Source organism: Marmota monax, unplaced genomic scaffold, assembly GCF_021218885.2.
Source record: "Marmota monax isolate L192 unplaced genomic scaffold, Marmota_monax_Labrador192_F-V1.1 WCK01_AAM20220418_F8-fsc00102, whole genome shotgun sequence".
NCBI lineage: Eukaryota > Metazoa > Chordata > Mammalia > Rodentia > Sciuridae > Marmota > Marmota monax.
Genome location: NW_026692494.1, coordinates 5,045,076 through 5,069,110, shown reverse-complemented (window position 1 = coordinate 5,069,110; position 24,035 = coordinate 5,045,076). Strand labels below are relative to the sequence as shown.

At 64.0% G+C, this 24,035-nt stretch overlaps 1 protein-coding gene and 1 long non-coding RNA gene across 3 annotated transcripts; both read right to left on the bottom strand.

The window, feature by feature from the left end:
- Positions 1 to 5,120: 5,120 nt before the first annotated feature.
- Positions 5,121 to 9,607, bottom strand: LOC124092504 (uncharacterized). The gene is made up of 3 exons (XR_006851629.2): positions 7,904 to 9,607; positions 5,677 to 5,796; positions 5,121 to 5,546 (listed from the first exon to the last, which is right to left on the bottom strand). It is a non-coding gene; the product is annotated as an uncharacterized LOC124092504 (long non-coding RNA).
- A 2,279-nt stretch (positions 9,608 to 11,886) lies between these two features.
- On the bottom strand, positions 11,887 to 18,425 carry Tle5 (TLE family member 5, transcriptional modulator). Of its 2 annotated transcripts, none has more exons than XM_046444183.2 (7): positions 18,288 to 18,425; positions 17,747 to 17,844; positions 14,590 to 14,653; positions 14,064 to 14,108; positions 13,670 to 13,732; positions 12,722 to 12,796; positions 11,887 to 12,649 (listed from the first exon to the last, which is right to left on the bottom strand). In XM_046444183.2, exons 1-7 carry the CDS (start codon positions 18,312 to 18,314, stop codon positions 12,428 to 12,430), a joined length of 594 nt encoding a protein of 197 aa, XP_046300139.1. In that variant the 5' UTR covers positions 18,315 to 18,425; the 3' UTR covers positions 11,887 to 12,427. The 2 variants fall into 2 exon arrangements, with proteins under 2 accessions (XP_046300139.1, XP_046300140.1); XM_046444184.2 differs by having other exon boundaries at positions 11,887 to 12,646.
- Between the last annotated feature and the right edge of the window lie 5,610 nt (positions 18,426 to 24,035).

Genomic DNA, 24,035 nt, shown 5'->3' with positions numbered 1-24,035 from the left:
CCTCCGGCGGGGCTCGGCCGGGAGCCGCGGGCAGAGCCGCCTTAAGGTGGCGCCGCTGCCCCCGCGCGCCCCGCCCGGCGCCCGCGCCCCCGCGCGCCGCGGCCCAGACCCCCGTCCCCGCGCCCTTGGCCCGCGGGGAAACTGAGGCTGACGGCCAGGCCCAGGGCTCCCGCCCCCGACGAGGAAACGACCGACACCGGCCGCCCCCGCCCCGTGGGGAGGGCGCCGGTCTGGGGTCAGCAATGGCTTTTCCCAGGCAGTGACATTGGGCTCAGATTGAAGGGTCAGGAGGAGGGTCTGGCCAAGGGGAGGCAGGAACACCTGCCAGGGAAGGACAGAGCCAGGCTCCACTGCCCAGCAGGTCAGCCCCTGGCCCGTCTGGGCCTCGCTGCTCCTCTGGAAGGTAGGGGCTCAGCTGGGAGTTGAGCTGCTCTGGCCCCTGTGCCTGGCTGGCAAGGGGAGCCAGCCAGCTCTGCGCAGAGACTCCCCTCCTGGGCCATCCAGGGAGCCCTCACTCGGCTCACCTGCCAGTGGGGAGTCCTTGCTCCCATCTTGTCTATGAGACCCTGAGCCCATTAAGTCAGTCAGCAAACACACCAAGAGCCTACTGTCCTGGGCCGTCCTGGTGCACAGCGCCTCCAGGGACAGGGGGCTAGGCACCGGCACTGTGTAGGGGAGCCCCCTGTTGCTGTTGGACCTCTGGGCAGGTAAGCAGCGGAAGGGCACCGGATCCCCTGCACACAGGCCTCCTCTTTCAGCAGATAGGTATGACATGGTGCCAAGTGCCCTTCCAGACACAGGGACCCAGGGTGAAGAAGGGCAGATCCCAGCCCTGTCGGACTGAGCTCAGAGGAGACCAGCTGCTGACCACAGAATCCAGCCTGGAAATCCTAAAACTGTGTGTGTAAAAGGGAAGAATGGGGCTCGGTATGTCCGGGCGAGGGCTCATTGAAAGGCTGCTATCCAAGACTGTACCCCAAGGACAAAGTCGGCCACGGAAGGGCGAGGAAGAGAGGTCCTGGGTCTACAAAATGAGGGTGTGCTGGAGTGTTCGGTGGCTCCCTGCTGCCATCAAAATCGGATTTTGCACGATGGCACACGCCAGGATGGCAAGTTGGAGACCAGCCTGAGCAACTTACTGAGACCTGTCTCAAAATAAGTGAAAGGGGCTGGGATTGTGGCTCAGTGGTAGAGCACCGTGGGTTCCATCCCCAGTGCCAAGAAGTAAAAGAAATCCACAATCCAGGTCTGGGGGTGCAGCTCAGCGGGAGAGCACTGGCTGGGCATGCATGAGGCCCTGGGTTTGATCCCCAGCACCACAAAGATAAAGAAATAATCAAATTATTGATTATTGGGGCTCAAAATAAGAAAGGGGCTAAAACCCTCAGCCCTTTCTCCCTCCATGACCCCAACCCCTGGTCTGCTCCATACTCCAAGCACCGCCAGCTCCCGGGCCTGTGCACTTGGCTGTTCCTCAGCGGGTCACTCTCCGCTGGCTTCTCGTGGGCATTTTCAGTGCTGGGGATGCAACCCCGGCCTGCAGGCCTGGCAGGCTCTATCCCAGCTGGGCCCGGCCCTGGCCTTGCTGCTCAGAAAGGCCCCTCCTAACCTGCCTGCAGCCTGCGGGCCCCACCACCTGTTCCCTGAGCCCCGCCCCTTGCTGTCTCCCCACCCCAGGCTGTGTGGGGACTGGACACTCCTGGCCCTCAGCGGCCTGGCATGAAGCAAGCTTGAGGCAAGTCCAGAGGCGTGGGCAGGCGGTGGGGAAGGAGTGACCTGTGGGCTGCAGCGCCGCATTGCCCTGCTGCCCTGCCCCACACGCCCCCCGAGCCAAGAGTGCGTGCTTCCAGGCTCCTGGTTCCAAACGGGGACACGTCCTCCTCCCCTGGGACACCAACAGTGCCCTCCGGGACCCTGAGTCCAGATGGTGTCCCCAGCCCTCTTCACCTGCCCCCGCGGCCCCTTGGCTTCTCGGGGCCTCCCTCCCTCAGCCTCTGCCCAAATGCCTCTAGCTGGGGGTGCACCCCCCTTTCCTTTGGCTGTGCTGAGGGGACCCAGGCCTCACGCGGGGCCCTGCTCATTCACTTTGAGGAGGCCTCACTAAGTTGCCCAGGCTGGCCTCGGAGTGCCGCCTGCCCCAGCCTCCCGAGTGGCTGAGACGAGCAGCGGTCCCGGGCCGGGCTCGGGCCTTTCCCTGAGGCTCCTCTGGGTTCTGCTGGGCAGCCTCACCTCTTGCCCCTCACCTGTCCCTGATGCCTCCGGACCTGTGGCCCTCTTTCCTCTCCAGGCACAGGGCGCTTTCCTTCCTTAGTCTGGTCACCTGAAAGTCACCTTGGCCTGTGCCTCAGGGACCCCATTTTCCCCTTGAGGCTTTAGTAACCACCTCCTGAGGATGGCTCTAGATCTGGCTCCACCCCAGATCCGACCCTGGGAGACCCTGGCCTGTGGGCCCAGCCACCAACTGGACATCTCCCCTGGGTGTCCCTAGGCCGGTTCCTGACCCTGTCAGCCCCTCAGCCCACCCCCATACTCTGAGGCCGAGGTCCATCACCTGCCCCGTGACCCCTCCTCCCCACCCCAGCCAGTCCCACCCCTCCCCGCTGCCTGGCTCCTCTGCAGTCCCACCAGCCACCTCCTCCCACCAGCACCTCCCTCTGGGCTGTCAATCTCAGCCTGGCCCCCTCACTCCCACCTCCCACAGCTCCCTATTGCTCCGGGGGACAAATCCCCAGGGCCTTTGGCCACTTAGCCCCGCCCCCTCCACCAGTGCGCACCGCCTGCTCCAGCCACCTGGGCCCGATTGATGGCCTAACTGGCCCCCACTCAGGGTCTTTCCTGGGGCTGTTACCTCTTCCTGGAATTCCCCCTCCTTCCTCTACTGCCTAGAGATGTGCATCCTTCCTAGGCCCCTCAAACGCCTCTCCTCCAGGCAGCACCTCCAAAACCACCCCCAGCCTCCGGTCTCCCCTCCTAGTGTTGGTGTACAAGTGGACATTTATTCTAGAACCACCTCCTCACGCTGCAGGACGCTGGCACCCTAGGGAGGACCCTGCCCCAGGTCTTGCCAGGCAGGAGCTTCCGGGATGGGTGGAGGGAAGGGAACAGAACTGAACACACGCATGGTTCCCAGGCCCGGAGTCGGAGCTAGGAGGAAAGAGCCAGGGCTGAAGGGACCCGGGAGGGCGCAGCTTCCTGAAGCAGGGCTTTGTGCCCACCAGCGCCTGGATCCCTCAGCGGCACACTGCACAGCGGGGGTAAGTACAGGCTTGTGGATTGCCTGGGAGGCACAAGACCACACGCACGCCATCTCTTGGTGTGCATGAGCTGCCAGGAAGGAGGAGCAGTTGCTCTGAGCTGCAGCGTCCCCACCCTGGAGAGCCGCGGATGGGACGTGGGGAGGCTCGGCTGAGCCAAGCCTGTGAGAGGCGTGGGGATTCGGGTGACTGCGAAGTCCCTGAAATGCACATTCGGCCAGACTCGGAAGCAAGAAAAGACTCGCAAGGCAGGGAGTTAACAGCCTGCCCAGTTTCTAGCACAATCTTTCCGCAGCCAACCCTATCCAGGGACTTCAAGCCCCACCTCCTGGGTCTCAGTTTCCCCATCTGCAAAATGAGCGCTGGGAGCTGTGAAATGGAGAAGGGGGTTTGGCTTCCAATGTCTCTCCTCCCGCTATACAGAAAGACTCAGCCCCTGTTTCCTGGCTGAGTTTTTATGATGTGGATGTGGGGTTTTTTTTAAAGGAAAAAGCTGAGAAGCAGCGCTGGGACCCTGGATTGCTCAGACCACCTTAAATCAGCCTCACCGCCCCAGCTACTGTGGAAATTCCTTTCTCCACGGTGGTTGGCTGAGCGCGCCAGCCAATCCATCCGCGGCGCTCCCACATGGGTCCGTGACGTCACAATGGGCGCTGGCCAATGGGCACCTGGATGCCAGCGACCAATGGCAGGAGGCTGTGAGATCGACTGGGCCAATGGGAAGGCGGCTAGGCGCTCCCCGCGGGGTGTGGCGAGTGTAGTTCCCCCTCCCTAGGCGGAGCAGAGACCGTCGTGGACCACCGAGCCCGGCTCGGGTGCAGGGGGGTGTCTGGCTTGACTGACCCCCAAAACGGAGTAGCGAGTTATTCTCTAAGCCTGGCAGGTCTCCCCTTAAAAACAAAGCTCCCTCGCCCAACTTGCTACTTGGGCGAAGCCCGGGCGCCTCCGAGGCAGAGGCGGTGCCTTTCGCCCCATTTCACAGATAGGTAAACCGAGGCAGGGAGCGGCGAAGTCTCGCGAGACGCCCCAGGGACGAGTCCAGACTCTACCCGAGCCTGGAGGTCCCGGGCATCAGCTCGGCTTTATCCCCAGGAGGGCAGCGGCGGGGGGGCCTACAGCTGTAGGCGGGGCGCGGGGTGCCGGCGCGGCCTCCGTTTCCCCCGAGCAGGCCGCGGGGGCCGAGAGCGGGGCTTCTCGGGGAGGACTACGAGCCCCAGAAGCTCGCGCGCGGCGCCGGCCCAGGCTGTCAATCAAAGTAACGTGGGTCCCTTCCCTCCCGCGCCCCCGCCCGCGCCCGCCTCCTGCCAGCTCCCGCTCCCTCCCCGCCGGCTCCGGGCCCGGCGCGGTATAATTACAGCCCATTGATCCGACCCGGGCCGGGAAAGCGGCTCCCTCGGGGAGGCCCAGCCTTTGGCTTCCGACACCGCCAACCTCTGCCTCCCGCGCCCCCCAGCCGAGCTGCCGGGCCACCAGCCAGGCCGGTCCCCTCCCGCTGGCCCCGGGCTCTCGGGTGACCTCTGAGCTTCAGTTCCCCGCCACGCCTGGCCGCAGCCCCCTGGGAAAACCGCACACACGTTTCTCTCGGCTTAGAACACCAGGAGTTCCCGCCCCCAGACTGCAGGCTCTGGGCCTCTCTCTGGGCCTCAGTTTACCCACCTGGACCCGACTCATCCATGAAACGCATTCAGAGGCCGTTCTGAGCTGGAGTAACCAGGGCGAGGCCATACTGGGGACCTGAGGAGGGGTCCCCAAGACTGGGAAGAGGGGGAGTCAACACCACTCTGCCGTCTGCAGTCAGGGCTGGGGTAGAGGGAGGACCAGCACGGGGGGGGGGAGTGGGGGCAGGCAGAGCCAGGAGTGGGGAGATGGGGCAGACTTCCCAGGGGTCGGGTGGGGGGGGGCGTTAAGCTGGGGTTCTGCAGAGTGCATAGGAGTTGTCATTTGGGCCTTTAAACCATCCCAACCTAAAGCTGGCAGAAGAAATCTGAGGACCTTGGCCCTTTCTGGAGACCAGGAAAACTTGAGCTCTGGCCCCTGGCCTGGCTCCTGGGACTCTGAGGGTCCCCAGCTGTGAAACGGGGAAGCAGACACCAGGATGGCAAAGCCCTCTGCCTCCTGTCCCGTGGGCCCTGCATCCAGCCTGGAGTTGGGGAGTGGCAGCCAGCGGCAGGAGGTTCTAGAGTGGCCCAGACTCAGGATCACAGCCTCTCTGGGCGGCTGGAGGGACAGAAGGGACCCTGTGTCGACCCAGGGGCTCCGCACCTAGCAAGTCCCCACTGCCTGGCTCCTCATCTGGAAAGCAAGTGGGCGAAGGTCTCACATAAGGCCCACACTGCCCTTAGAGTGACCCCAGCAAATGACCAGTAAGGGGCAGACCTCCCACTGGGTCCTAGTTCTCTCCCCCTCGTACCAGACCCCGCACCTGGGCTACGCCCCTGCGTTCCTCTCACATCCATGGTCATCCATAAAGGGAGCAGACTGTGGCCTGGCTCAGCGGGAGGGCGTGTGCCCACAGGTGGGAGGCCCTGACTCTCAGCACCGCCTACAAACAGAAGAAAGAAACCGAGGCCCATCAGCCTCTCAGCAAATCACCAGGAGCCAGCCTGGCCTCAGTCCTGCTGAAGGACCTTCCCATCTCCCTGCGGCCCTCAGAGGAGGATCCAAACTGCCCCCCTGTGGCTCTGACCCCCTCAGCTTCCAATTCTCAAGGCCTTGGGGCCCTGCCCTTGCCATCCCCTCCGCCAGGACCAGGCTGGCCCCGCTCCCAATTTCAGGGTGGTATCCGTTCCTGGAGGGGCAGCCCGGCTGCAGCACCCTCCTCCCTGGTCAGCTCCTCCCACCACACCCTCTTCAGAGGCCTGTCCCTCTTGCTACCTATTTGCTTATATGTTTATGGTCCACCCAGGCCTCCATACAGGGCTGGCTGCACTGGGTTTATTGGGAGAATAAATGGGTGAGCACAGAGAGGGTCATGACCTCTGCAGGGTCACCCAGCATGTTGGGTAGGAGGAGGCCAGGCCCCTGGCCTGTGGGCCACCTACAGCTGAGGTCTACGGGTCAGTCTCCTGGGATAACCATGCAGCGCTGAGGGCAGGCCCTGCCCCTGTGTGGTGGGATTCTGACAGTGGGATTCTCCACTGGGTGTCAGGGTTCAGGCTCAGTGGGGGAAGACCTAGTCACTGCCAGTGAGTGGGAGGGGGGCCGCAGGGACACTCAGGTGGGGCTGCAGCTGCCACCCAACAGATGACCCCACAGCCACTGGCCCCCTGTTCCAAGTGGGGCCCTGCCTCCCTTCCCAGCCCCCGGGCACTCTGCTGGACCCCAGCTGCCCCATCCCCCAGGCACGGCACAGAAGAGGGCTGAACACAGCCACCGCCTGGCCCTGGCCCATCCGAGAGCTCCTCCTCCAGCCTCCTCCTCCTCCTCCTCCTCCTCCTCCTCCAGCCTCCTCCTCCAGCCTCCTCCTCCTCCTCCTCCTCCAGCCTCCTCCTCCAGCCTCCTCCTCCTCCAGCCTCCTCCTCAGGCTTCGGGTTTGCCTGCGGCCTTCACTCCCCTCTGGCCTCAGCCTGCTCACTCTGGGGATGGAGGACAACCCCATGTGTCCCAGGGGAGTCCTGGACAATGGCAGCTACGGCCCCACCCTTCCTCAGGAGGACACGCCAGCTGTGGGGCTTATGGGAAGGCACTGGGGACTCGAGGCCGAGGCAGGAGGACTGCAAGTTCCACGCCAGCCTGGGCACTTAGTGAGACTCGGACTGAAAGGTCACCAGGGCTGGGGGTGTGGCTGGGGTAGGCCTGCCTGCCTGGTCCCGCCCTGTGCTGCAGCCTCAGAGGGAGCAGAACAGGCCCGTGCTTCCTGCACCCTGCCCCACGCCTCCCTGCTGCTTGGAAGGTGGGCCTCTGTCCCCACACAGCTCCCCAGGACAGGCTGCTGCCGCCAGGTGACCTCAGAGAGGCCTCCATCTCCCAGGCCCTGGCCGCCCCCTGCCCCTCAGGCGGCTGCTGCAGCATCTGCTCTGAACCCAGTTTCTGTGCAGTGCCCTCTGGGGTCCCCGGGGGGAGCTGTGTGCAGTGCATACAGCAGGTGCCCAGCAGACACTGGCTCAGGAATGAAAGGAAGCCATTCTACCAGAGGAAGCCAGGCCCCGAGTCACCAGGGACCAGCCTGGGGCCACCCCTCCCCACCTCCCAGGCCTGGCCTAGAGCCAGGTCCTCTGCCCACATTCGCCACTGGGCCCAGCTCAGCTGGTGGCACAGGCCCCCCAGGTCCTGCAGGCAGGGACCGCCCTTCTGGGTGGGGGTCTGTGGGATGAGCAGGAGGAGGAGGGAGGAGGGGAGGGCGGAGGAGGCGGGAGGGTCAGGGCGGGCTTCCAGGCCTGGCCAGCAGCCAGCAGGCCTGGGGGTGGGAGCTGTTCCTAGGGGGAGGCCGGCTGAGACTTGGGGGCACAGAGCAGGGACAAGCTGGGAGAGGAGGGGGGACACAGAGAAGGAGGGGAGGGACACAGAGGGAGCCTCACGGGCCAAGGAAGAGGGAAAGGAGCGGGCAGGAGAGACCCTTCCCAGAGCCAGAGCGCAGGCAGCGCCGGGAGCCACCCCGGGAGGGCAGGCGGCCTCCTGGACCCAGCGTGGGCAACTGTCCCGCCACACACCTGCAGGGCCCAGGCTACAGGCGGGGTCCCCCGGGTCAGACACAGCAGCTCTGCTCTCTGCCATCTCGGCCCCAAGTCACCAGGCAGCTGCTGTGTGGGGCACTGCAGGCTGCTGGGGCCGCTGTGAGCCAATCATCAGCCAGCAGCAGGCCCTGGTGGCTCAGCGGTGACCCGGTGGGAACATATTGTCCCTGCACTCAGAGGGGGAAAGCTGAGGGAAAGCCGAGCAGAAATGCTGGGAGACAAAGGGCCAGGATCGGAGGTGGCTGGGCGGGCGAGGGCGGCTGCTGGGAGGAGGTCGTCCAGGCCCAGGGCAAGGCCTTCAGGGATCCTGGGCAGCAGAGAGGTGGAGCAGAGCAGCAGGAATGGAGGCCGAGACCGCCCAGGAGGGAGGGGCGAGGGGCGGGGCCATGGGGGGGCTCCCCGACGTGCCTGGGATCTGCATCCCACACCTTCAATTCCCCCCTCCTGCCCACCCCACGCTGGCCCAGAAACTACTTTTTCTTAAAAACAATGGTCAAGAAGGTGGACCTCCTGCCTTTGGGTCCGGCTTCCTTGGCTTTGTGACTTAAAGCAAGTCACTTGGAGTCTCTGAGCCTTCCTTTCTTCACCTGTAAAATAGTTTCTCAGACCTATTCCGGGATTGCAGAGGTCAAGCGAGGAGGGCAGGCGCCTGGCCCAGCTGGAGCGCCCAGAACTCAGCCGCGCCAGCTCCCCTCCCTCCTGAGCCAGCTCCCCTCCCTCCTGAGCCAGCTCCCCTCCCTCCTGAGGTTCACAGGTTCGCTTCACCCGCTGGGCTGGACGCTCAGCTTGGACCTGGTGTGGCCAAGAGCTCCGCGCCCACCTTTGGGCTGGCAGCTCACAGTGGCTCTTGTGAGCTTGGCTGCGTCTGCCCTGGCCGGGCTCTGCTTCCCATGGCACAGTGGGAGGGAGGGAGGTCCTGGCCAAGGCCCCACCCACTGCTCTGCAGTGTGGCCTTTTCCTCCCCCTCCAAGACTGAGACTGCCCCCCCCCCCAAGCTCCAGGCTGGGGTCTTGCGGGAGAAGGAGGCCACCCAGTGTGTAGGCGGCCCTGGCTGGAATGCTCAAGGCGTACATGCTATTTCTATCTTGTATTTCTGGGTGTTTTCCTCCCTGGCTGGCGACAGTAGTGGGGGTCCATGGGCCTCCAACCCAGAGCTGTAGGCTGGGCTAGCCCTGCGGGGTGAGGTCCCTGAGGCCAGGACTCCGGAGCTGCAGGCTGGCCTTGGAACACTGAGGACTCAGAACCAGTGGGCGGCAGGGTGTGGTGGCACACACCTGTAATCCCAGCTACTGGGGAGGCTGAGGCAGGAGGATAGCAAGTTTAAGGCCAGCCTCAGCAACCTAGAGAGGCCCAAAGTAACTTAGTGAGACCAGACCCTGTTCCATAATAAAAAAGTAATAAGGGCTGGGGATGTGGATCCATAGTTAAACCCCCTGGGCTCAACCCCTGGCACCAAACAAATAAAAATCACGAGCAGATGGGCAATAAGGCAAAGAGAGGGAGGCCTTCCTGGTCCTCCTCCCACCTCCAGGCCCAGGTCCCAGCTTCAGAGCCTGGGAGGGGGAAGGGAAGGAGTGCGGGCAGAGGGGCGGGGCTTCTGCAGAAGGGGCTGGCAGTCTCCTGGGCTCCCTTCGCCGCAGTTCTGGGCACGTAGGCTGGGCGCCCTCTCCTCCCCCTCCCTCCTTCTCCCTCGGGTTCCTACTCCCCTCCGCCCACATCCCTGCTCCCGCTCATCCCTCCTCCTCCCACATCCCTCCTCCTCCCTCATCCCTCCTCCCTCCCCCATCCTCCCTCCCTCCCCCATCCTCCCTCCCACATCCCCCCTCCCCCACCCTCCCTCCCCCATCCCTCTGGCCTCCCCCACCTCCCCACCCTGCTGCTTTCCCAGCTCCCCATTCTCCCTCCCTCCCCCTCCCCTCCCCCTTCCCTCCTCCCCATCCCTCCCCCTGCGTCCTCCGCCTCATTAGGCTGCGGGCCGCGGGCCCATTAGCGGATCAATTAGCCGAGGTCGCGCTGGCGGCCCGCAGCCCTCCCGCCCGCACTGCGGCCGAGACCGTGCGCGCTGCTCCGCCCGCGCGGGGGCTCCGTGGGGTCCTCGGTGGGGCCCCTACCCAGGGAAGGGAGGCGCGCGGCCTCTTCCGGCCTCCTCCGGCTCTGTGGCCCGTTTTAGGGATAAAGAAACCAAGGCCCGGGGCTGGGGTGGGGCCGAGCCAGGGTGACGCCCAGCTGCAGACCCACCCCGGCCCTGGCCCTCGGGGTCCTCAACCCGGTTAGGCGCCTGGCCACTCACTGGAGATCCGTTGAGGAGGCGGCAGATGACCGGCTCCTGCAGCAGCCCCCTCCACAAGAGGGGAACCCGGGAAGCCACCGCGGTCCCTTGTCCTGTGTGCGGGGTTTGCACAGATGGACTCAAGCCGCCCTGTGTCCCCTCCTCAGCCCCTCCTTGTGCGGGGGACATACCCAGGGCTCCCACTCAGCCACATCCCAGACCTTTTGCTTTTGAGACAGGGTCTTGCCCAGTTGCCCAGGTTGCCCCCCAACCCTGGGTCTTCCTGCCTCGGCCTCTGGAGTCCTGGGGGTGACTTAGTGCTCAGTGGCTCCTGGGGGCCGTGCTCTGGGGCTGGGGCTGGTTTCTGTGGGTGCAGCCCTGGTGGGACTGGCTGTCCCAAGGCCTCTGGGCGAAGCCTGGCAGGGGAGCTCCAGTCCATCTTGGGGCGCCAACCAGCACTGCCACCTGAGAAGGCTTCCCCTGGGGTGCTCCCTCTGGGGTGCGTTTGGCAGGGTCACCTCACTTTCCTGGGAGCAGTGAATGCAGGAGGTGAACTGGCACCCAGACCGCAGTTTTTGAGACAGGGCCTTATTAAGTTGTTTACGGCCTCGCAGAGTTTCTGAGGCTGGCTTTGAGCCGGAGATCCTCTGGCCTCAGCCTCCCCAGCTGCTGGGATGACAGGCGTGGCCACCGGGCTGACACTCTGTCCACACTGCAGTTGTCCCAGGTGCTTTGGCTGCAGTGGTTTTGGGTGGAACCATTCTCTCCTTAGGGACAAAGGCTCTCCCCTAAGGTCACCTGTTGCCGAAAAGTGTGCTTCTTGGGCCGTCGGCCCCTTTTCTCTGGTGGCGGCCTGAGGTGCCCTCCCTTGATCCAAGCTCCAGAGGAGCAAAGTTGCAGTGTGGAGGTGGGTGCATGTGGTGGTCCCAGGTGGGGGAGCGGTGGGGTACAGCCTACTTCCTGTGGGACTGAGGTTGGTTAGGGGGTCTGTTTTTTAAGTATCACAGAGTCTCTGGGTTCAGAAACCACCTGTGTGTCACTTACTGGCTCAGAGACCCCTTAGCCATTCTGAGCCCCTTATCCACCTGTCAGAACAGCTCACCAGCACCCTGGTGCACACCTGTGATCAGCGGCTCAGGAGGCTGAGGCAGGAGGATCGCAGTTGGTGGTCAGCCTGGGCAACTTAAAACCCTGTCTCCAAAGAAAAAACAAAAACAGGAATGTGGCCCAACAGTAAGATGCTCCTGGCTCAACCCCCAGGACCAAAACAAACAGAAAACACCCAGGTGGTCCTGGAGGGTCTGGGCCATGCTGTGTAACCCCAAGCCTCCAGCTCACCCTCTCTGGGCTGGGTATCAAAAGGAGGTGGGCACCATGAGCAGCTCCACCTACCTGGGACCCTGGTGCCCTGTCCTGGCACAGGTGACCCAGAGTGGAAGGGAGTGTCCTCCTCCCCAGGCCGGCCCCTTCCCCACAGAGGCAGGAACGCAGGACCGAGTCACAGCTTCATTGGAAAGGCACAGCTAAGCCCACCCTCCAGACAGTGTCGCCCTTCAGGGGACAGGAGTGGCCTGGGGCGGGGGCGTTGTTTTCCTTAGAAACATTTTTCTGTCTTCTTCCCCTCACGTGCCCTTCCCTGGAAGACCAGCTAATGCACTGGGAAAAGAAAACCACACAGCAAAGCCAAGACGACGTAGTACCCTCATCTTTATTTGGGAAGGGTGGAGGGAAGTCCGGGCGCCCCCGCTCGGTCCCCGCTCTGCGCGTCCCGCTAAGCTCTGGGCGCTCGCTCGGGCCCCCCTCGCGGGCGAGGGGAGGGGACCAGGTGGCTGGGGGCGTGAGGAACTGGCGGGGGAGGTGCGTGGGAAGCGAGGAGGAGCAGGTGGGTCCGGGGCCACTCTGGGGTGCCCGGGCGGGAGGTGTCGCATGCAGTGCCGGGGTGGGCTGCGGTGGCCTGTGCGGGAGGGGGTGCAGGGAGGGAGGGGTTTCTCGAGGTCCTGCTCCCCGCGGACCTGGTCCCCCGCTGCCCTCCTCGGCGTGGCCCACCTGGGCAGGGGTCACCTGCTCAGGCTGCGGGGGAGGCAGGGGGCTGGGCGGGAGCGAAGCCCGGGGGCTGCGCGGGCAGGGCCAGGGCCCCGGCCGGCGACCATAAATACCACGGAGCCGGGCCGTCCCGGGCCCCTGGGCCGCGCGGCGTCCCCGCCTCCCCGCCCCGCTCCCGGCCGGCGCGGCTAATCCGACTTCTCCCCGTCGTCGTCCTGGTGCGCGTCCCCGTCGTGGCCGTTCTTGTCCTCCTTGGAGAGGTGCGCCTGCGAGCCCAGCGCCGACAGCGACAGGAGCCCGGAGCCCGCGCTGACCGCCGGCAGCGACGGGGGCTGCAGCCCCACCGGCAGGGGCGTCAGGGGCAGGGCCAGCGCCTGGAGCTGCGACAGCTGGTGCGCCTGGAGCTGCTGCTGCGGGGTGGAGGGAGGGCCTGCGTGAGCCGCGGCCGGACCCGGGCCCCCCGCCCCCGGGCCCCGACCTACTCGGATGATGGAGTTGAGCTCGGGCGCGGTGACCTGCTTGGCCCTCTCGATGGCTCCCAAGACCTGCTGCTGGTGCTGGAAGGGGGTGGGGAGAGGGGTCAGGGGTGTGGCAGGGGAGCGCGCCGGAAAGTCCCCCTCCAGCCACTTCCATGGGGACCAATGGAGAAGAAGCGCAGAATCTCAAAAGGCGTGTGTGTGTGTGTGTGTGTGTGTGTGTGTGTGTGTGTACGTGTACACGCACGCGCAGGCACCTGGGGAATGGCCGGTGGCCAGAGAAACCTGGGCCACTTCCTGTGAGTGAAACCCAGCCAGTAAAAGATGCAACCTGCGCCACTGTCCTGGGACATCCTGATCTGTCTGTGCTGAGAACTGCCCTGGAGCCCCTGCTTCCTGCTGGGCGGGGACAGGAGTGCAGGCTCAGGGTCACTTCCTAATGCAGTTCTGCCTCAGAGTGTCTCTCCTCAAACTGGCATTAGACGCCAGAATCCACCGGCTCCTTTTTGCCTTGGCTACCAGGAAGCCTGTTTGGAGAGGAAAGCCTCAAGCCTGAGGCTGGGAGGCTCCCAGTGCCCTCTCCTCGGGGCTGTCCCTGGGAAGATGAGGTGGGGCCAGGGGGCAATCACAAGCTAGAGGACGCCCAGGGGGCATGAGGCTGGCAAGCCTGGACCCCAGGCCAACGGGGAAGAGCTGGCTGCCCAGGGGACGTGGGTGAGGTGCGCTCCACCCTGCAGCCCTGTCTGCGCCCCTGTGCATGGGTGGCACTCGCCCACGAGCCCATGTGACCGCCCCAGCCCTGCCCACACCCTGGCCTGAGCAGGGGCACCACACTCCCCACCCCCCCTCACTGGAGCGCTGCCTTCAGGGAGGCCCAGAGGGGAGTCCCAGGGCACCCAGCGCAGGCAGCAGGAAGGGCCGGCCCCGGTGCCAGCTCCTGCAGGTCGGGCTCACCTCCTGGGACAAGTAGGGCAGGACCTGGGCACAGATGCCGTTGAGTCTCTTGACGATTTCAGCCTGGAACACAGAGGCGTCAGTCCCCGGGGGGGCAGGGCAGGGTGGCACCAGGCTGGGCAAGGCTCTTTCCAAGCCCAGGGGCCATGGGGCACCCGGAGGCGATGGCCGCGTGGCTGCAGGGGAAGGCTCCCTGGGACGGAGGGGGTCCCCGACACCCCAGGTCAGGGTGGTGGCAGGAGCCCAGCCCAGAGGGCCAGGGGCCTCCTGGGTGACACCCTATGGGCAAATGGTCCCCTCCCCTGATGTCACGAAGGACACGTAGGAGGTGGCAGGGTGGCAGGGTGAGGGAGCTGCTCCTCAGGGCTGGGGACAGCCGGGGACCCAGACACACCTGCTTGTGCATCTCGATGTTCAGGCCGTAGGACATCTCATAGTACTGTGGGGACAGACAGGGTAGGCCGGCCTCAGAGCCGAAGGAAGGTGGCAGCCAGGAGCAGGAGGAGCCACCCACACCCCAGGTCCAGCAGCAGCATCCAGCTCTGCCCGCCCAGCCTGGGAGCGCTTCACCACCCAGCCCACGGGGCTAGGGGCCCGGGTGGAGGTTCTGAGGTCACCCTGCCAGCGCCCACGGGCAGGGAGGGGTTAAGTGCCGGATGCCAGGGCCCAGCAGGTGGAGGGACGCTCCCCCACGACAGTTCCAGTTCCTGGCTGCTGCTTCCACAGCGGTGCCTCCTCCTCCAGTGGCTGCCAAGGACAGCCGGGGACCTGGCAGGCCCGGGCTGCAACCCGGCGGCTTGGCACCTCGGCCACTACCTAGGCAGGCAGCCAGGCCAGCGGGGCGGCTGAATGAGAGCCACCCAAGCCCTCGGGCTCCGGAGCTGGCAGCCGCTGGGGGGCAGGAGGCTTGGGGACCTTACCATCACATAATGGCGCTGCATCTCGGACTTCTCACTGGCCAGCTTGTCACACTCGAGCTTCAGGCTGAGGACGCACAAGGGGGGAGGGAAAGGGCTGGTGCGCAGGTCCCCCGGGGCAGGAAGCAGAGCCCCCCCGCCCGGCACCCCCCAGGGCAAGACCAGTCCCTCGGAGGGTGGAGCACAGCTCTCCTGGGCAGGTGCATCCAGCTGGACTGCGCAGGGGAAGCTGTAAGGCGGATCAGGAGACCAGGCTGCGGTGGCAGAAGAGTCACGAAAATCACAGCCACGACCCGAGCCAGAGTGAGCCCTCTCAGAACACCCATGACGTCAGCTGAACCCTACTCATACTCCTTTTACAGATGCAGTGGATGCCCAGAGAGGGTGAGCAGCTGGCTCAAGGTCACACAGCCAGGAAGCAGCCCAAGGGGAGGAATTCAACCAAGGGGAAGAACTCTCCAGACACAAATCAGGACTGGCGAAGAGGCTGAGGGAGGCCCCAGAGTGCCAGGTACAGCTTCCGACTGGACACCCAGGGATCCTGGCTCAGCTGCGGGCCTGCATTTCCTTGGGGTACACTTTGGGGAGAGGGCTGGGAGAGCTGCCCCCACTGATTCACCTTGTGCTGAGCAAAGACACACCTTGCACATTTGCACACCAGGGTCAGTGCCCAGGTGACTTCTTTCAGGCTGTCCCAGTAAGAATGAGCCGTGGGCACCTCTCCAAGACCCTCCAGGTCACGGGCGTGGGGGGGAGCCAGCAGGGAGGCGCCAGACCCGGAAAAGGACTGGGGGCGCCAAGTAAGTCCTGTCCTCCAGGCGGGTTCAACCCAGGCCCCTGGGCAGGGGGCTCTGCATGCTGCCCCAGCCCCCAGGACAAAGAGCCCCAGCTGGCCTGGCTGCACCTCCCCACGCTGCTGCCCTGGAGGGGCACGTGCCCCTCATGGGCTCCCTGGGACCCTGTCCTCCTCTGTAAGGACCCGCCTCCCAGGCCAGGGTGAGCCCTTCAACAGAACCCAGCATACAGCAAGCACTCAACAAATGCTTCTTGATCTGCGAGCGAGCACTGGAGCCTGGCACCCCGTCCACCACAGCAGGGTCCCTCACAGCAGGGTCCCTCACAGCAGAGTCACTTTGGCCCCACAAGCTTTTCTAGATTCTTTGAAAAGATGCATTTGTTGGTCAGGTGCGGAGGCCGCGCCTGTCACCCTGGAGGCCTGGGAGGCTGAGGCAGGAGGATGGCAAGTCTGATGTCGGCCTGGGCCACTCAGCAAGACGTTTCAAAATAAGAACTGAAAAGGGCAGGGGATGTGGCTCAGTGGTAGAGCCCCCGGGTCAACCCCAAAACAAAATCCCAAACAATCCAAAGGACAAGACGTGAAAATAAGAAAGAAAACGTCACCGTGTTGGGCGGGGGGTGGGGTGATGGCTGGGTGGCAGAGCGTTGCCTGGCATGTGTGGGCGCTGGGTTCCATCCTCAGCACCACAGCAAAGTAAAACTATTGTGTCTGTCTACAACTAAGAAAGTTTTTTACAAATGTCCATCTGTTGCCACCGTTACCAACCCGACAGCAGGGCTGGGCCGGGGCTCGTGCAGCACATGCGAGGCCCTGGGTTCGAGCCTCAGCCCCACATAAAACCAGACAAATAAAATAAGGTGCTGTGCCAACTACAGCTGAAAACCACCACCCAAGGGCAGCTGGGTGGCAGGAGCCCTCGCTCCACCACCCCCCCCCCCGGAGGCCAGTGCCCGCCCACCTTCACCCAGAATCCAGTGTTTCTTGAGGCTCCAGCCACCCCGGGCCATTGTACCTGGGGGTCCCGAGTCTGCCCCCAACACGGCAGGTCCCCTCACGGACGGAGTAACACTCAGAGAGGGGATGGGCTTGGTGGCCACCCTCAGACCCTCAGACACAAAGGACCAGCACCTGGGCTCCGCGTGCAGTGGGGCCACCAGGCACCATGGGACCAGAACCAAGCTCCCGGGCCTGCAGGGAGGCCAGCTCCAGGCCTCCGGCTGCCAGTGCCTCGTGTCCCTCTCCTGGACACGGGCACAAAAATGGGGCAAGAGCTTGAAGCCAGAAAACTGAGGTTCATGCTCAGTTCTGGGAAGCACCCAAAAAAGGCCGCGCAGCGTTAAAACAGCCACAAAGAAAAGTGCCCCTTTCTTCTTGGAGCAACCAGATCTACAAAGGGCCGGAGACCTCATCCAGAAGGTGCCCAGGAAGGAGACCCTGGGGACTGAACCCAGGGGTGCTCTACCCCTGAGCCACACCCCAGCCCATTTTTCTTTATAATTTGAAACTGAGCCTCCCTAAGTTGCTGAGGCTGGCCTCAAACTTTGGATCCTCCTAGCCAAGCCTCCTGCGTTGCTGGGATCCCAGGTGTGACCACCGTGCTGGGCTGCAAGTCCCCTCCTGACAGCCAATTCTTGGGAACTTGCATTCTGGAGCCGGGAAGTCTGGGTGAGAATCTGTTTTGCTGCTTCCTACAGAAAATCTGTAACCTCTGTGGGCTTCAGAACAACCCCAGCTCCTTCCCGAGCCCTTCAGAGATGTGACAATACTACTGGAAGAGCGGCCTGGAGACCTTCCCCCTGAAGTTAGGGAGAGACGGTGACCAGGCTGCAGATTCTTTTTGGGGGGGGGGGGCAGAGCTGGAAGATCAGCCCCTAAATCCAGCTGTGGAAAGCTTTTATCCAATTGGGATTGGAGCTGGGGGGCTCAGAAACCACAGGGGCTGGGTGTCCGGGCAGATTATGACATGTCCACCCCTCAGTTTCTCTCTCTCTCTCCACTGGTACTGGGGATTGAACCCAGGGCCCTTTACCACTGAGCCACATCCCAGCCCGTTTTATTTTTTATTTTGGGACACATCCTTTCTAAGTCGCTAAGGCTGGCCTTGAACTTGCCATCCTTCCTGCCTCCGCCTCCCCAGTCGCTGGGATGACAGGCATGCGCCACCAAGGCTTTATGACTCGGTTTTCTCGGCTGTGAAATGGGCCTTTCTGGACCAGTCACGCGGGGGAAGTGCTTAGAAGAGAGCCTGGCACAGGACAAGCCCCCGGGACTCAGTCTCGCCAGCGCCTGTGCGGGGGGGCCGGCTGCCCTCCGGCCCGTGTCGCCGGCGCAGGGGCCACCTGGGCGCAGCGCGCAGCTCACCTGTGGTACTGGGCCTGCAGGAGCTGGAACTCGTCTTTTATGCGGTCGCAGGAGTCGGAGGTGGTGAACTTGAGCTGCTGGGGTAGGTGCGACGAGCCCTGGGGGAGGGGCGGCGGTCACCGCGGCGCGCGGCCCCTCCCTCGCCCGCGCCGCCGCAGCCCCCCCGCGCCCCACTTCCCGGCCCGCGCGCCCCCCGCCGCCCCCGCTTCCTGCCGCCCCCGCCCCGCGGCCTGGGGCGCGCGGACCGCCGCGGCGGGGGCAGGGCGCGCGGCCGCCGGGCGGGGAGGGGCGCGCGTCCAGCCCGCGGCCCGGCCGCCCTGCGCCCTGGCCGGGGCCCGGGGTCCCGCGAAGGAGACGGCCGACACCGCAGGCCCCGGTCACCGAGCGGCGGCCCCGGTCACCGAGGGGCGGCCCCGGTCACCGAGTGGCGGCCCCGCTTGCCGAGTGGCGGCCCCGCTCACCGAGCGCCGGCCGCGGCCACCAAGCGGCGGCCCCGGCCACCGAGTGGCGGCCCCGCTTGCCGAGTGGCGGCCCCGCTTACCGAGTGGCGGCTTTGCGGAAACATCATGTCAGGCGCGGCGGGGGGCGCGCTGCGCCCGGCTGTGCGCCCGGCTCGGGCCGCTCGGGGCGCCGGGGGCCGCGCCTTTGTCCCGGCGCCGATCGGCAGCTCCCGGGCCGCCGCCTCCCGCGCCCGGCCGCGCCCGCTTCCTGCGCCCCCTCCCGCGCCCGGCCGGCGCGCCCCGGGCCCCGCTTCCTGCGCGCCCGGCGCCTCCCCGCGCGCCCGGCCGCCGCGCTATTGTCTAATGGCGGCGACGCCGGCGGGGCCGCGGCTCGGCTGTGCGGAGGCTCCGGCTCCACCTGCTGCTGCTGCCGCCGCCGCCGCCCGAGCCCCGTGCGCGCCGCCGAGGGGGGGACGCGCGCGCCCGGGGAGGCCTGCGGATCCCCACCCCGGCCGCCTCCCGGGCCGGCCCGCCGCGGTGACCTTGGCCACGCGCGCCCCCGCCCCGGGCCGCGGCCCCCGGGCCCGCCCGCCGCGCCGCCGCGCCTCCGGGCTGGGGGGCCCTGGCGGGCGGCCGGGCCTCGGTTTCCCCATCTGTCAAAGAAAGGGGCCCGGCCGCCCGCCGCCAAGCCGCCGGCTCCGTCATGGCGCGACCTGGACGCGTGCCACGGACGTGCTCGGTGACCTTGACTCTAGCTGGGCGGCTGTCCTCTCTGAGCCTCAGTTTCCTCTTCTGTGGGTATACAGGCGGCGGGTGTACGTCCTGCCTCGCAGGAGCCACGCCTTCAGTACACATTTTTTGAGCGCCTACTGTGTGCCAGGCTGTGCTCCAGGACTCAGGGTAGGGGTGGGGGCGGGGTGCACAGTCCCTGGCTTGGTAGAGGCCGAGACACATCAGAGACAAAGCACAAGAGCCAAATCCCAGGCGGGTCAGCTGTGGTGTGAGCCAGGAGAAAAACAGGAGCCAGGGAGGGCCCGGGAGGCGCTGCTTTAAACAGGGTGCAGGACGGGGGTGTCAGAGAGGGCCTGGCACGGAAGAGGACGCTGTAACGGCAGTGAGGGGCGCCCCCTCCATGCACAGGGTGGAGCTGTGTTAGCAGGGCACTGTCAAGAGGCCCGAGAGGCAAATGCAAAGGCCCTGAGACTGGACCGCCCTGGCGAATAGGCAGCCTGGGGAGAGGTCCAGCGCGGCCTGCTGCCTCCTGCCTGCCCAGGGGCTGCTCCCGGAGGGCCTGGGCTGACGCTGTGCTCTGAGGTTTTAAATTCTTAAGTCAGTTTTGAACAAGGGGCCTCCGGGTTTTATTTCGCACTGGGCCCTGCAAATCAATTCTTTCCTTTCTCTCTCTGATTTCTCCGTGAGTTGGGGTGGGATGGGGGGACTGGACCCAGGGGTGCTCTGACCCTGAGCTGCACCTGCAGCCCTTCTTTATTTTGAGAGAGGGGCTCAGTAGCTAAGGCTGGCCTCACAACCTGCCTCAGCTTGCAGAGTTGCTGGGATGAGAGGCCCAGCCCTGGTGCCTCCCGGGGATGGAACGCAGGACCTCATACAGGATTTAGGCTTATCTCAGATTTTGGTCCTAGGGATTGAACCCAGAGGCACTTTACCACTGAGCCACAGCCCTTTAATTTTTTTTTTTAATTTTGAGACGTGTTTTTGCCAAGTTGCTTAGGGCCTTGCTGACTTGCCCAGGCTGACCTCAAACTTGAAATCCTCCTGCTTCAGCCTCCCCCGTCACTGGGGTGACCGGTGTGCATCACCAAGCCCAGCTAGACGGAGGCTGTCACCTTGAGGGAGGTGAAGTCATGGAGCTGTGGGCCCAGGAGGACCACATTCTGGCTCCAATTTTGAAAGAATAATTTTCCTTGTGCAGAATGGGCCTCAAAGAAGTGATTGAAACAAAGGTGTTACTTTATGGTCCTCCTGGGCAGCACAGCCTGCTCCCTGAAGAATGTAACTTCTTTGGGCCTTCCTGTTCCCTGTGCAGAGCCCTGGTCCCAGCTGAGCAGGCCCGCTGCTGCCGAGCTCATCCAAGCCCGTCCTCAGTGATGAAGGTAGATAACACTGTGAGACAGCACAGCGTGTTTTCCCCGTGCTGGGGATGGAACCCAGGGCCTCTCATAGGCAGGCAAGCTTTTCTGCCACTGAGCTACATTCACCCCTATTTCTAATTCTCTTAATTTATTTTTTAGATTTTGGTGTTTTTAGTTGTAGGCAGACACGATGTCTTTATTTTACTTATTTTTATGTGGTGTTCAGGATCAAACCCAGGGCCTCACACATGCTAGGCAAGTGCTCTACCACTGAGCTACAACCCCAGTCCATATTTTGAGACAGGGTCTCACTAAGCTGCCCAGTCTGGCCTCCAAATGGCGGGGATGACCCGTGAGGCCATCACACCAGGACTTAAATCATTTGGGCTGGCTGGCTGGCTTTCTTTTTTTGCCGGGGTGGGGTGGGGGGACTGAACTCTGGGGCACTCGGCCACTGAGCCACACACCCCAGCCCCAGTTTGTGTTTTACTTAGAGTCAGGTCTCACTGATTGCTGAGCACCTCGCCATTGCTGAGGCTGGCTTTGAATTCTCGATCCTCCGGCCTCAGCCTCCGGAGCCGCTGGGATGACAGGCGTGGCCACCGCCTGGCCCTGGCCTTCTCTCTTGGTCCTGGGAGTTGAACCCAGGAGTGCTACCAAAAAGCTGCACCCCCAGCCCTCGATTGTAGTTTGTCTTTTGAGGCAGGGTCTCTTTTTTCCTGAGTAGTTACACATGACAGCAGAGTGCATTTCGATGCATGGTGCACCAGGGGAGCACAGCCTTCGTTTCTCTGGTTGTGCACATCACAGAGTCGCACCGAGCGCGCGGTCATTCGTGTACCTAGGGCAGTGATGACCGTCTCATCCCACCATTCACCTATCCCCCGTTATGGATCCGCGTCCACTGAACAGACAGAACTTTCGGCCTTGTTCTGGGGACTGGCTCACTTCCCGAGCGTGCTATTCCCCAGCTCCATCCGGTCCCCTGCAGAGGCCACGGACTTATTCTCTTTTCCAACTGAGTTGAGACGGTCTTATTCGGCTGCTGAGGGCCTCGGTGACATTCTGAGGATGGCCTCCGACTTGCAATCCTCCTGCCTCAGTGTCCCGAGTCGCTGGGGTGGTAGGTGTGCGTCACCACATCTGGCTCAAGACAATCACTTCTCCAGCGAGATCTAGAACAAAAAGCCAGGCCCAGGTCTGTGGTCTCAGCCACCGTCAGGCAGAGGTGGGCGAGCAGACGGGCTCAGGAATCCATTTGAGTCCAGTCTGGGCAACGTAATGAGACCCATTAAAAAAAGGGCAGCAGGTGTCAGCATGCTAGATCGGGAACAGGGTCAGTGGGGCAGGCCGGGTCAGCTGGCCACACGGGTCAGGCTGGGCGCAGCCTCGAGGAGCAGAGCGGGCGGCTGACCTCCTCCAGTGTGTTCCCGAGCCGCAGACCCCACAGGTCTCACTGGAGTCCCCATCAGGATGGGCTCCAGAGTTTGGGGACAGAATGAAGATGGGGGCCTCTGCTTAGAGGAGTGCTGCTGGGTGTGGTGCATGGCACAGTCCTGTCACAGCTGCTGAGCAGGAGGACCAGCCCCAGGCTGGACCGGGCAGCTCCGTGAGACCCTGCCTGCCTTTAGAAGGGCGTGGGAGCTGGACTCGGGGGTCCGGGTTCGACCCCCAGCCCCGCCAGAAGAGGAGGAGAGAGATGATCAGGAGCTTCCAGAGGGGCAGGGCCTTGTCTGGCGGGGACTGCATTCTGGGGGGGCCATGCAGCGCCCACCCAGCCCGCTGGGCGCTGGACAGGCCCCTTCTCTTGGGCAGCCACCTGGACTGAAGCTCGGGCATCAGCACACTCGGTGGGAGACAGAGCCGGGCGCCGTGGGCACCGGGGGTCAGCGTGGGCCTCTCTGAGGGCCCGGGCCTGTGGAGCGGAGTCGCTGTGAAACAGAGGTTTTCAAGTCGAAAGGCTTTTTCAGCCAGTGGAGGACCAGGACAGGGACCAGCTGTGGCCAAGAAGCCGACTGAGGGTCTGGGTCTCTTCCTGGCACCGGGCTCCGGCGTAGGCACCAAGGCCAGGTGTCCTGGTGTCTGCTGAGAGATGGCCAGAGAGGTGAGTGGACCTGGCCAGAGTCACACAGCGGAGGTGGCAGGCCAGGGGTCAGGCTGGGCCAGGCGGCTCCTGCCCCCGGGGAGCTCGGGGACACCCGCTGGCCGGCCACACACCTGGCTTCTCCTGGGGGCGCAGGGGGCGTGCCACAGTGCTGACGCTCCTCGGGTCATTGCGTGGGTGCCGGGTGCTGGGGCTGAGGGCGTGGAGCAGAGACCTGACCTCCACACACTGCTCACCACTCCCCAGAGGTGTGACGACCACAGACGTCCCCAGACACTGCACGAATGCCTTGGGGAAAGAGCCACCCCAGCCTAGGTGCGCTGGCTGGTGGCATCCAGGAGTCACCAGATGCCGGTGGCAGAGGCTCTGGTTGTGTGGCGGGGTGAGGCCAGCCGAGGCCCTGCAGGGAGAGTGTTGGGGCAGAAGGGACAATGGGGGGTCACAAACTGCCCCCGTGTGGAGCCACCTGCCCCACGCGCTACTGTCCCCGGCTCCTCAGGCCCCACGGTCCACATCGAGACCTTCCCTGGCCATCGGGTTCTCAGGGCCACACCTAGGGCCATCAGGGGGCCCTGTGTCCCAGCAGCCCAGCGAGAGCGGCCCCCGGGTTACAGATGGGCCGCAGTGAGGGGTGGCTGGGTGGCCGTCACTCGGAGCCCCAGGAAGCAGGTGGCTGCCTTCTGGCCCTGCGGTCAGCTCTGGGTTGGAGCCTCTGGCCGGGCGACCTGGTCAGCACCTCAGGGTCCTCCCCCCATGAGGGTGCCCGGTTCTCGCCGTCCCTCTGTGGCGTCGGCAGGAGGTGGCCAGCTCCCCTGTGTCCTCCCAGCACTGCTCCGTCCACCTCACTGACTTTAGTTTTACTGATTAATCTACCCGCAGGGGGCTGGAGCCCAGGCCCCTGTGCGCACAGCCAAGGCCAGAGCCGTCCGCCGGGCGTGAAGAGCAGCTGTTTAGCAGCTGTTTCTTATTTTGGTATTGAGGTCTGAACCCAGGGACACTCGGCCACTGAGCCACACCCCAGCCCCAGTTTGTATTTTATTCAGAGACAGGGTCTCCCTGAGGTGCTTAGTGCCTCACTGTTGCTGAGGCTGCCTTTGAACTCGAGATCCTCCTGCCTCAGCCTCCCGAGCTGCACTGCACCCGGCCCTTTTTTTTATTTGGAGACCAGGTCTCACTTAGCTCCTGAGGCTGGCCTCAAGCTTAGGATCCTCCTGCCTCAGCCTCCTGAGTCGCTGGGATCACAGGCCATGTGCCCAGCCTGAAAAACAAATTTTAAAAGTTAGAAAAAAATCCTTTTAGGATCTTTTTTTTATATATATATTTATTTTTAGTTCTCGGCGGACACAACATCTTTGTTGTTATGTGGTGCTGAGGATCGAACCCGGGCCGCACGCACGCCAGGCGAGCACTACCACTGGAGCCACGTCCCCAGCCCTCCTTTTAGTTTTTAATTATCTGTTTGACACGGGATTTGTCTGTGCTGCTCAGTCTGGTCTCCAAGTCCTGGGCTGAAGACTGAAGAGTCGTAGGTATTTCAGTCAGGCAGGATGGCTCAGGCCCGCCATCCCAGCTTCTCAGGAGGCTGGGGCAGGAGGCCTCAAGTCCAAGGTCAGCCTGGGCAACTTAGTAAGAACATTTCAAATCTCAAATTCTGC

What these genes read in the sequence shown, in the direction of transcription:
- Tle5 (XM_046444183.2), bottom strand. Translation starts at nt 18,314, where the DNA reads ATGATGTTTCCGCAAAGCCGCCACTCG. An exon ending in TTCCGCAAAGCCGCCACTCG is followed by an intron (nt 17,845 to 18,287) that starts GTAAGCGGGGCC and finishes CCCCTCCCCCAG; the next exon opens with GGCTCGTCGCACCTACCCCA. An exon ending in AGCTCAACTCCATCATCCGA is followed by an intron (nt 12,650 to 12,721) that starts GTAGGTCGGGGC and finishes TCCACCCCGCAG; the next exon opens with CAGCAGCTCCAGGCGCACCA.